At 37.9% G+C, this 11,620-nt stretch overlaps 1 protein-coding gene, 1 long non-coding RNA gene and 1 pseudogene across 2 annotated transcripts; 2 read left to right on the forward strand and 1 right to left on the reverse strand.

Moving 5' to 3' along the window:
* On the forward strand, positions 1,992-5,425 carry LOC109229856 (annotated as a pseudogene).
* LOC109228745 (protein DOG1-like 4) lies at positions 6,502-9,255 on the forward strand. The gene is made up of 2 exons (XM_019393936.1): positions 6,502-7,566; positions 7,808-9,255. The coding sequence occupies exons 1-2, from the start codon at positions 7,114-7,116 to the stop codon at positions 8,033-8,035; spliced, it is 681 nt and encodes a 226-aa protein (XP_019249481.1). The 5' UTR covers positions 6,502-7,113; the 3' UTR covers positions 8,036-9,255.
* Positions 10,429-11,316, reverse strand: LOC109228746. Its single transcript, XR_002068426.1, has 3 exons — positions 11,198-11,316; positions 11,026-11,106; positions 10,429-10,769 (listed from the first exon to the last, which is right to left on the reverse strand). It is a non-coding gene; the product is annotated as an uncharacterized LOC109228746 (long non-coding RNA).

Genomic DNA, 11,620 nt, shown 5'->3' on the forward strand with positions numbered 1-11,620 from the left:
AAGTCAACGAACTATGACTCTCCAACTTTGCTTTCTCCATAGGACCGAGGAAAGGTTTCAACCATACGTCGGCCTGACCTGACTTCTTCAATAGGTTCACACCTTCAGGAACCTCAACAACGATTTTCTTCATTGCCTTCTTGCTACTGGAAGGATCAACTTCTATGTGAGAAGTAGTAGTAGTTGAAATGGCAGATGAGGTGAAGGCAGTCACGGGGGGAGCATCAACAACAACTTCAGGTAAGGGAACTCGAAGATAATCGGGGACTGACATTGGAAAAGAGGTAAGGGGCAACTCCTCAGAAACGGGGTCAAAGGCTCCCTCACTTCCAAAGCCATGGGAAAATAATTGTTCAACGGAAGCGGGGGGATCATTCACTTCTTCATCAGAGATCACTAACGGGGCACTTTCTGGCTCATCCAGAGGTCTAGAGGGAGCTGAGCTTGATGGAGGGGTAGTTTTATCATCAGAAATAACGCGTCTCCTAACTCGGGGCCTACGTACCAAAGAACCCTCCTCCGGTTCTTCTTCACCCTCAAGCCACGGGCTCCATCAACCTGTCTTTTGAAGAAGAGCTCAGAATTCTTTCTTGTGCAAGACCCACGGTAAGTCTTGTGGATGAAATAGAAGCAAGACTGACACCACGAATAGGAAAAAGGCAAGGTAAGAAACTCTTAAATTAGCAAAATAGCGAAAGAAAAAGACTAAGCGGGAAAAAGTACCGTGTGTCTTAACTTTCCAGCCGAATCTCTGTGAGAGATATTTCCATGAGCTTTTCTCCATAGGGGCAACAGATAGTAACTTCTATACCCAAGCACGGAAGTTAGGAATCTCCTCAAAAAGTTCCATGGTTGCTGAAAAAGTAGGCACGAGAATACATGAGTATCATTTTTAAGAAAGGAAAAAGACAAGGTAGAAGTACTTACGTGCAAAATTCTATTTTTCTGGAAAGGCATGTTTTCTTCACCCACCAGAGCACTAGTGGGAGCAGCAACGAAACGGGCATACCAGCCACGGTCTATCATCTTTAGGGCTAACTAACGCTCTCTTACTTCTGGCCACAAGGGAAAAAACTCCTTCACGAAATAATTTAGGGGAGTAAAGATGAAGCAGATGACGGAAAGTAAAAGGCATAGAAGCCAAGTTCGACAAATAATGGAGGCATGCAATAACTATCCAAACAATAGGACCAATCTGTCCTAAGCACACATTGAAGTAATGGCAGAATTCAATGATCATTGGATCAATAGGAGGTTTAAAGCCTAGGGTAAAAGGATATGTGTAAAAGAAGAAATAACCAGTCCGATATGAAGTTATTCTCTGGTTGGCACCGGGAAGTAAAATTGGGAAGTTAGGTTTCCAATAGCATTCTCTTAGAATAAGAGCGAGAAGACCAGTAGTAATCAAAGTTGGGTAACGGTCAACACGGTCAAGGGAAGCCATGGAAGAAACTTGACTCTTCATTGATTCACGTTCAGTCACAAAGGAAAATTCTTAAGGAACAATTTTATCGACAGTGGGTTCACGTAAAGCTTCAATTGAATCTTTATCTCTAGAAGAAGATCTTGGGGTAATAGGAGCCCTAGTTCTTGAAGAAGACGGATTGACAGTACTACTTTGAGAGGAGGGACCACGGTTAGAAATAGAACCGAGGCTACGCAGCCTACCACCTCTTCTACTTCTAGTAGGTGCATTGGAAGAAACAAATTCGTCGACAGTTATAACTTTGCGAGGATTAGGGGAAGACATGATTATCTAAAGAAGAACAAGGAAAAAATTCAGAAAGGTGTAAGACAAGAAGACAAAGGAGGAAAGACTTCAGAAAATCAAAGAAGGGAGAAGTATTTATAAGAAGACACGACTATTAAGGTCATTATGAAGCGTCATAATGGAATCGTCACTTCGTGACTGATGCGGCTGCAGAAAAGCCCTAAAAAGCGCTGAAGAACTGAAGAAACAATTAGCAAAAGCCATGTGGCATGATCATTAAATGGAAGTGATATGCATCGCATCAGTTCAGAAGGAGGTACGATTACATTTGAAAAAACGGCGGCAGGGAATTCCTGCCATAAAAACTTTCCACTTCCCCGAATATTCAGTAGAGAATAATCAAGAAAGTGGGGGGGACTATCTGTATTGGTGGTGAAAAAGCACTACACGTGGAATATTGGAATGCTGACATGGCATGACACGTGGGACAATGATACAGCGACATCTGGCTTTCTTAATTAATAGGGAAGAGAAGGCACGGGGAGAAATACCCATGAGACGGTATCGGGCCTAACAGTTGGCAAGGAATAAATAAGGACGGAATGAATAAAGGATAAAAAGAAGGAAAGATACATGAACCGGAAGTAAGTAAGGAAAAGGAATCGGAACAGATATGAGGCATGTATAACAATAAATACGCCAGTTATATATATCCGAAATAATGGGCAATTAATATCATTAATGCACATAATCAACCCAAATTATGTGGAAAAAACCGTTACTATTGTATATTCCTATATAAGGACACAAAATTCTATTTGTAGGGACAGATCTGGGACAATATTGATATACACTCTTTACTTTTCTGCTTTCTCGAAATTCTATTCCTTGACTTTGCAATTTGTATATTGATTATTTGCTAAGTTATTCTTATTAATTTCCTTTGATATCATTCGGAAAGTGAAGTAAAACTCGGTTATTAGTAACTCGTTTTCTTCTAAAATTAGATTTTGGCAAGAAGACTTATTTTTGGTTAAACACTGATATCAGTCGAGACACAAATCAACTGCACGTTTGAGTGCCACTTGTATAATAACAAGCATACTTAAGTTATTAAGTTTTCATTGCATCTGTGATATTCTTCAGAGGCGTGGGTTTGAGGAAATCTAGTCTGCACATTGTGCAGACTTATGGCATCATGGCAGCTCATATTATTTTGAGTGTATCGAGACCTCAGTTTTTCTACTCATTGACTCCTGCATATGTGATAATTAGGTGGAGCTGAAAGGCTAATTGTTGATGCCGCTGTGGAACTTTCTTCTTTGAGTCACAAAGTTCATATTTTCACTGCTCACCATGATAAAAGTCGATGTTTTGAGGAGACTCTGTCTGGTACGAATATCCGTTTTCTATGTTATGGTCTTATGTCAGAAGAATATCCACTGTTCCCTTAAATGGGCTCATGTCGTTGATACACTACGTGCTTTGCAGGTGTCTTCTCTGTCACAGTACATGGTGCCTTCCTACCCCGGCATATCTTCTATCATGTGCATGCAGTATGAGCATATTTACGGTGCATGTTTGTTGCTCTCTGCATGTTATTCTTGTGGTCGTCATTTGATATAGTTCTAGCAGATCAAGTCTCTGTTGTTCTACTGATGAAGTTAACGAAGTCGCAAAAGGTATAAAATGTTCATGAAAATCAATTTCTAAGCTATTAGCATAATTATTTATGGAGTTTCTACCTCAAGCAGCTCGTTGCATTCTACTGCCATTTTCCAGATCTCTTGCTGGCACAACATACAACTAATCTTAGGAGGATATATCGGAAGCCCATTGACTTCATTGAAGAAATAACGACAGGTGTTTGTTGATTAGTTTATCTTTCTATCCCTAATTCTTTTCTCTCTTCTATTGTCTCAAACTTATTTATTTTTTAGTTCTATGTTCCAATATCTAGTTCTTCTTTAATTCCGTGGTCACACTGTAGGTATGGCAGACATCATCCTGGTTAGCAGGTTTACAGCGTCCACTTTTGCAAAGACCTTCAAGAATCTAGATACACGTGGAATTAAACCAGTTGTGTTGTACCCAGCAGTCAATGTGGATCAGTTTCAGAAGCCTAATGCTAGTACTAAGTAACAGAAGCATTTTCATCTCTTGGGCATCATAGTTCTAGGTTTGCTTGCATCAATGCAATAAAACTGATATTTTCGTTTTCTTTTAACTTGTATGATCTGTTACCCACTACCTACTCCCCACCCCCCCCCCCCCAAAAAAAAATAAATACAAATAATGAAAGAAAAAAAGTCTAACATAGAGGTTAAAGAAACAACTCATCTGTAAGATACTACTACAACTTTAATTGTCCACTTTGTTTTAGGTTGAATTTCCTATCCATCCATCAATTTGAGAGGATAAAGAATGTAGAACTGGCAATATCTGCCTTTCCAATGCTTGAGACCAGTCAGGAATCAACTTTTAAACAGGAACGGTGTTTTCCTTGACTATTGCAGGCAAGTTCAGCTTATTTCTTCCCTAGTCCATTTGTATGATTGAGTTGCATTATCAAAAGACCGAGCACGTGCAAACCCCCAGCAAAATTGTGGATTTCAACCCCCAAAATTGAGAAGCAGGTGTTTGCAAATTTTATTTTTAACTCTTGACTCTAGGCTCTAGGTATCTGGAGTTTGTGGAGAGTTGATAACATAATGTCAATTTGTATATTGATACACGATCTATTCTCATCGTATAAAATAAGGATATGTAGGAGTGCCCACAATCTGTTTAGAATGGGGAACTTTAACTGAAGGAAAGTCAGCATTGACCTCTGATCAGGGACAATCTGCTGTTGAAGTTGATTTAGGGAAGTTCCTCGTGGTGTTTGTCTCCATTGGAAGATAAGGCTCACTTCTCTCTACTAGAAGTTCCTAAACGCTTTGTTGCATTCGAAATAGTCCTTAACACCTTATTTAGATGGCTTTATAGAATGTTGTTTTAGCAGTACAAAATAACTTTTATGCTCAAATTTATTCATGTTAAAGGTAACAGGAATGTTGTTGCTTTTTTTTTATTTTAGGCGCGGCTTTGATAATCGCCTTAGAGAGAACGTGGAGTACCTGGATGAACTGAAAAAGTTGGCTGAAAGAAAAGGTGTTTCTGATCGAATCAGGTTCATTACGCCATGCTCTACTACTGTAAGAAATGCACTCCTTGCCCAATGCATGTGTTCTTTATACACCAAATTAAAGGTGCGCCTGAATTTGAAGCATACTCAGACATTCATTTCTAGAGAGAGAAAAGATTCGTTGGTTAGGATGACCTTGTTACTATTTTTGGTTTAAATTCTCTACTTTTTCTTTCTTTGAAACTAAGATGAGCATTTTGGTACCATTGGAAGCAATGGAAGCCTATAAACCTGTTATTGCATGCAACAGTGGCGGTCCTGTAGAGATAGTAAAGAATGGTGTGACAGGCTTCCTCTGTGACCCTGACCCACAAGAGTTCTCTTTAGCAATGTCTAAGCTCATTCAGGATCCTCACATGGCAGAAAATATGGGGCAAGATGCCCGTCGACATGTTACTGAGTCATTCTCTACCATGATATTTGGCCAGCATCTGAATAGGTATCTCATTGATGTTGCTCGAGGTAAGGAGGAATATCATCCTCTCGATTTTTGTTATCTTAGACCCAGTGGGTCTATGAGGATGTGATTTGTGATTCGGTCTACTCCTCAGGGTAATATACTGTTGAGCTAATGGAGTATTTGGCTAATAAGCCTAAGTATAAATAGTTAGCCATTTGCATTGTATTAGTTTGTATTAGCCATTTTATATTGTGTCTTTTATTTAATTTGTCAAGTTGGTTATTTGGGCCATTTTAGTAGTTAGGCTAATTTTGTAAATAGCTAAAGGCCCAGATATAAATACTGGGAGAACATATCCTGTAGGTCGGTGAGTTCATTTGTTGATGTACAGATATGAAGATACCCGATTCCTCTCTCTAAAACCCTAAAACAAAATTTCCCATTTCTCACTCAAATCACAATGTTTTCATGGTATCAGAGCACCGATTCTGGTGCATTTTGAGCTTCCGATTCTACCCCGGTCAATTTTGGTTGAGTTTTTCGATCTCCGACAGTTCGAAAATCGGGGATTTCTATTCTTTCAGAGAAATAATTTTTCATCGATTTGCACTTTGAGACCAGCATTAGGGTTATTTCCGGCGTTTTGGTTGAAGTTTGAAGAATTTAAGCTACTGAACAATTGAAGCTAGGGTTAGCTATTATTTGAAGGCCGTTCTTCTCCGGTAGCGAAGAAGCTGGGTAAATTCATTCTTATTCTTTCTTTTATGACTGTTGCATGCAATTTTCCTGTTGAATCTCTTTTGTGACTTTATTCTCTGTATTCGTCAATCTATCGAAACTGTGTGATAGACATGGGTTCCACTGATACTTTCTCTCCTGATCCTTCAAGTCCGTTATTTGTACATTTGGCTTGTATATAGCATCATTATTTAGGTTGGCGGGTGAGATTTACTTACCGTTCTTTTCGGCGGGTGATCACGTTCCCGATTTTCGGTCTGGAGGAGACTAGGAAGTTTTCACTAAGAAACCCCACAGACGGCGCTAAATTGTTTGACCCAAAAGATATTGAAACCTTTTTGATTAAATCAATTAACAAAGATGAAGAGGTAAATCTTAGTCAAACATAATAACCTCCAGATCCATAAACAAATCAAAAAATAATGCATAAGATGAAATAGAAGCGATCAATCTTATTGATGTTTTTCATTTCTTCTTTTGTTAATCGATGGAGATGACTGTTTTACATCCTCCATCGAAGATTGCTTTATCTTCTTTTTGCTAAGAAGATTACAGAGGATAGAGAAGAGAGAAAAAAGGCCCCCTTCTAGGAAGGTTCCCTCCTATATATAGTTATGAAATCCTCACAATTTTCTTGGGCTAATACACTTTCATACCACGTCCGCTTTCGTCGTTCCCTGAGTATTGTTCTTTGACTTGACGGGTATTGTGAGTACGGGGTTTGGAGCAAACTATGTCGTCTTCCACTGTCTCGCCGCTTGGACGAGATCTCGGTTGGATCGACCGTCAGATTTGACCAATACACTACTATCTTACAGTACCTTATTGTCCGCATCTAATTTTAAAAAAATATTAACGTAACAGATGTTTTTTCCAGCTAGAAAAAGGTTAGTTGTCCTTCCCAAGAAACCAATCTCTCCACCACTTATAATCTACCAAAGTTACGTTCCTAATAAAGACTGCAGTCACTTACACTTCAATACAAAGGACTATAAATTAAAGCAATTCGCTGAAACCTCTCACACGTCTCTAACACTCTAAAGAAAGAAAAAAGAAGAAAGGAAAACGAAACGAAGGATGAGCTTCCAAAGTTTCTACGAAACATGGTTTGAGCAGCTCAAGGGAATGGTACATCAACTGAACCAAGCCCCAAAACCCGCCACCAATGACCAAAACCACGAGTTGCACCAACAGCTTGTTCAAAAAGTCATGTCCCACTACTCCGAGTACTACCGAGTCAAGTCCTTGGCTGCAAAAAATGATATCCTCTCCGTTTTTTATGCACCTTGGTGCACTTCTCTTGAACGATCTCTCCACTGGATTGCCGGTTGGCGACCCACCACTGCTTTCCACCTTATCTACACTGAATCCAGCGTTTTATTCGAGTCCCATATCATCGACATTCTACGCGGCCTCCGCTACGGCGATCTCGGTGATCTCTCTCCCGACCAACTCCGCCGTGTCAGTGAACTTCAATGTCAAGCTGTTCTGGAAGAAAATGCTATTGCTCATGAACTCTCCGAGTGGCAGGCATGCACATCCATATACTCATCTCTCTGTTTTATTTCATATCAATCTGGATCCTGGTAGGCCACTCTATCACTACAATACCTGTCGCGTATTTAATTTGAGTTGTTTGAGGTTGAATCTAAGAACCTCAATTATATTAGGTTTATGACTCATGAATTAATTTCCACTCTATTTAAGTCCATTGTAGTCCAGAATTACAAACAATTAATGTGTGTGATGTTTTTTCATATGTTACATGCAGGATGGTGCAAGTGAGGTAATTGGGTTGATGGGAGATATAGATGCAAAAATGGAAGGGCTGGTGAGCGTTTTAGAGAGGGCGGACAAACTGAGAATGAAAACCATAGAGAATTTGGTGCAACTTTTGTCGCCACAGCAAGCGGTGGAATTCTTGATCGCAGCGGCGCATTTGCAATTCGGCATCCGTAGATGGGGAATCAATCATGATCGTCAACGAGGGAATCTCTGACTTCTGATTATATATTACTTCCTTGTTCATCATGCAACTGGTTTAATTTGCATGTTTTTTTTTTTTTTTTTTTGGGATCAGTTTTTTTCAAATTAGAGGAGAAAAACAAAACAAGAAATTGATTTGTTGATCTTTTCTTTTACAAGTGGATGCGTGGTTATGCCACGTATCATGGGACGTGTTAGCTAATACGCACTTGCACACATGCACGATACACTTGTTACTCAAACCATCTCGCCACGACATGGACGTTACACCAAAACGTGGTGGGTAATACGTAACTCGGTGCGAGGAACTTGTGTTGAGACCGACAACTGGTCAGTATCCACTATCCTCAACTTCTTTGTACTCCATAACCCATTTATTCTGTGTCGTTGTATATTGCATATTGGCGTGGCCAAGTATAAGAAGGCTGATAGATTGGAAACAGAAATCTTTTTAATCTTTATACTGTTAACTAGTTTCTCCTAACTTTTTCTTTAAATAAGACATTCACCTAGGTTTTCATCTCCTATGATGATGGGCATGATTCCTACCATATTAATAAGCAAAAGATACAAGGAGGGGAACATAAAACCATATATTCAAGAAAAGTTACAAAAGAAGACATTAACGGAAAGCAATGAGAATTTTCCATTTTCAAAAAAAAAAGAAAAGGTTCACTAAACATATGACTATTTCAATTAGAAAAATCCTCATTTCTTCATTGACCTTAGCCAAATCCCTTCTTTTGAATCCATATCCTATAGTTTTCAAAGCGTGCTTTTCGCATTTTGTATGCTCATCTTACCATTCCGGGGAGTTGTTCAAAATTAAAATAGACTCTTTGAGGGGTGTGTGATTTATCCAGCTTTAGCAAGTCTGCCACTATATTAGCTTCTCTATGAGTGGATTCATCATGTATAGTAGCTAAAAAATTTCGGATCTTTGAAATGCATTCCAGTAATTTCCATGAGGGAGTCCTACTTCCAGTGAATCAACAATGCTCTTGGAGCCATCTCCAAAATCACATTGTCAATAAGTGTTAGTTTCCATGGCTTCTGCTAGATTGTTTGTACAATAAGGCAGGGATAGTGAAAGACATTACATTAGTGTTGTGATCCCTAAAGATAACACCTGCAGCCTTCTCCCTTTCCTTTGAGTACCTATCTGTATTAAGTTTCAAAGAATAATTCTCTTATTTGAGTTAAATACATTGTGAAAGAAATCAGTTTTGACTATAGTTATCCACTATAGTACAACTTTCCTTCTAATTAGAAGTTAACTTGATCTGATCAAACGCATTAGCTATAGCAAACCTCATATTAAAACTGAATCATGTATAACTTTATCAGTAGAAATAATCAGCTGACATATCTAAAAGCACATTTTTATCCAGATATTCCCAAATAACGAAGGGAGGAAGAAGTTTGAAAACAAGATCTTGAGGTTGATTCCCTGAGCTCCTGCCCCTCCAAGACCACAATAGGTTCTCATTGTAGTTGGTCATTATAATTAATTTCAAAAGACTTAGCAAAAACGTGAACCACTTAAAGTAAAATAAATATATAAACCTTGCCAAATCCCCCACTATCACGGAGGTGAAAGCCTGGGTAAAAATTTAATTAAAAAAATAATAATCTCGAGATTTGGGGATACACTATTGAGGATGAGATGGAGAGAACATCACTAACTTACCAAGGTGGATGCTGAAGAAGGGGAAAAAACTGCTTAATTCAACCTGAAAACAGATGTCAATTGTAAAGTTACAATAGACTGATAGAGAGGATGGTTGTGTAACAAAGTTTGAATGTAATATTAGATGCTTTAGGGAAATTATTTTTTTCTAGCAATTATCCAGAAATACAATTGTTTTCTCCTATGAGATTAGATAACCGGAGGCGACCAGGGGCGAAGCCACAATGTTGGTTGCGGGTTCGGCCAAACCCAGTAGTTTTTATTCAAATCCTGTATTTGTATTAAGAAATCCAATGAATATGTACAAATTATTAATTTAGAATCCAATAGCTCCGCCGCTGGAGGCGACCCAATTATTCCCTATAATGAAGAAGGGTTTCTTCCTTTAATTGGTACTAATTAATAATTCCACTTTTGTTATAGATTTACCAAAATTCAACATGCTCTGAATGACTGAGACAATTTTAAAATCTTTATGGGACATTTAAAAATATATCAACTTGAAATTTTGGAAAGTATCTTAGAAGATGAATTTAACAAAGTGCAAAAGACTTCCAACTCAAATAGTTCATTGGCAATAGACTTGAATGTCTGAAAAGTATATCATATCCTAAATAAAGACGAATTAATGACCCTTCAAGAATTTCAAGAGTTTTCATGAAAATTCAGCAGTCAAGCATTTTTAAGGATCACTAATCAGAATAACCATACAACCATTTCCAAACAAAAGAGGTTCAAAAAAACAACCAATTTAGGGACCAAATTTACTATTTTCCGAAAGATTTATTTTAATCTTTTGGAGAGTGTGTAATATCATTCACCTCAAACCAAAGACAACAGAGAGAAGTTAAACACAATTCACAATGTAGAGTTAACTATTTCCAACTATAAATTTATGACAAATAAACCAATTTACAAATAAATATATCCAAGACTGATCAGTGCTGTTGCACTTGAATAAATTTGTAATACAAGAATCATCTTTTGTCCCACCAAAATCTTCGCTAAGAAATTGTAACCCCAAGTCCTTTTCTTCTCCATGAACACACCATGCTAACTATTAAAATCATAAATAATATAACGAATTATGAAGCATATATACAAGTTATATTGATAAATTGTAGCAATAACCATATTAAACAAAGCAAAAGGGAAACATAGAAAAGTAAGGGAACGAACATTAATACTGAATTAGATGCTAGTCATCTCAAAATTCTTACCATTTCAAACAACATATCTCGGCTAAATAACATTCAGAAAAAAATTAAGGTATTCACATAAAAAAATCATTATAAAATTGAAAACCAACTTACAACTCAACTTTGCAAGAGACGGATATCGCCTAGGATTTAGCTAGGGAAATAGACGGAGGGAATATTAGTGGCACCTAAAATCTGACAAGCAAGTAGATTTGGGGAAGAAATATGAGAAGAAGATGACTAATGGAAAAAAAAAAATTGGTGAAGAGATATTCAGATGTAAAACCTGTTGCTTTAGCAGAGAAGAGCAATAAGTGAGGGAAATTGGCATGGGGTTAGACAAGGGAAGCAATCGGTGCAACTGTTAGGAAGATGAAGCCGAGGACCGCAAGGAGACTCTTCAGAAAAGGCGTTAATTTTGTTTTCAAACAAATATTTACTAATCTGCCAAAGATTAATGTTAATTGATACACTTTCCATTTAAAAACAGTGTAATCTCCATGTTTCACGTTGTGAATACAGTCGAATACAATAATCTGTCCAGCTGTAATCTCATGTTTCACGCCATGAATACAGTCGAATACACTCGAATACAACAACTGATTAGCTGGACTTCTCTGATTCACGCCTATTTTTGCTATTGTATTCATGAATACAGTAGCTTAAATACATCTAATACATCTTATAACAACAGAAAACGTATCTACAA

Source organism: Nicotiana attenuata, chromosome 7 (genome assembly GCF_001879085.1).
Source record: "Nicotiana attenuata strain UT chromosome 7, NIATTr2, whole genome shotgun sequence".
Classification (NCBI taxonomy): domain Eukaryota; kingdom Viridiplantae; phylum Streptophyta; class Magnoliopsida; order Solanales; family Solanaceae; genus Nicotiana; species Nicotiana attenuata.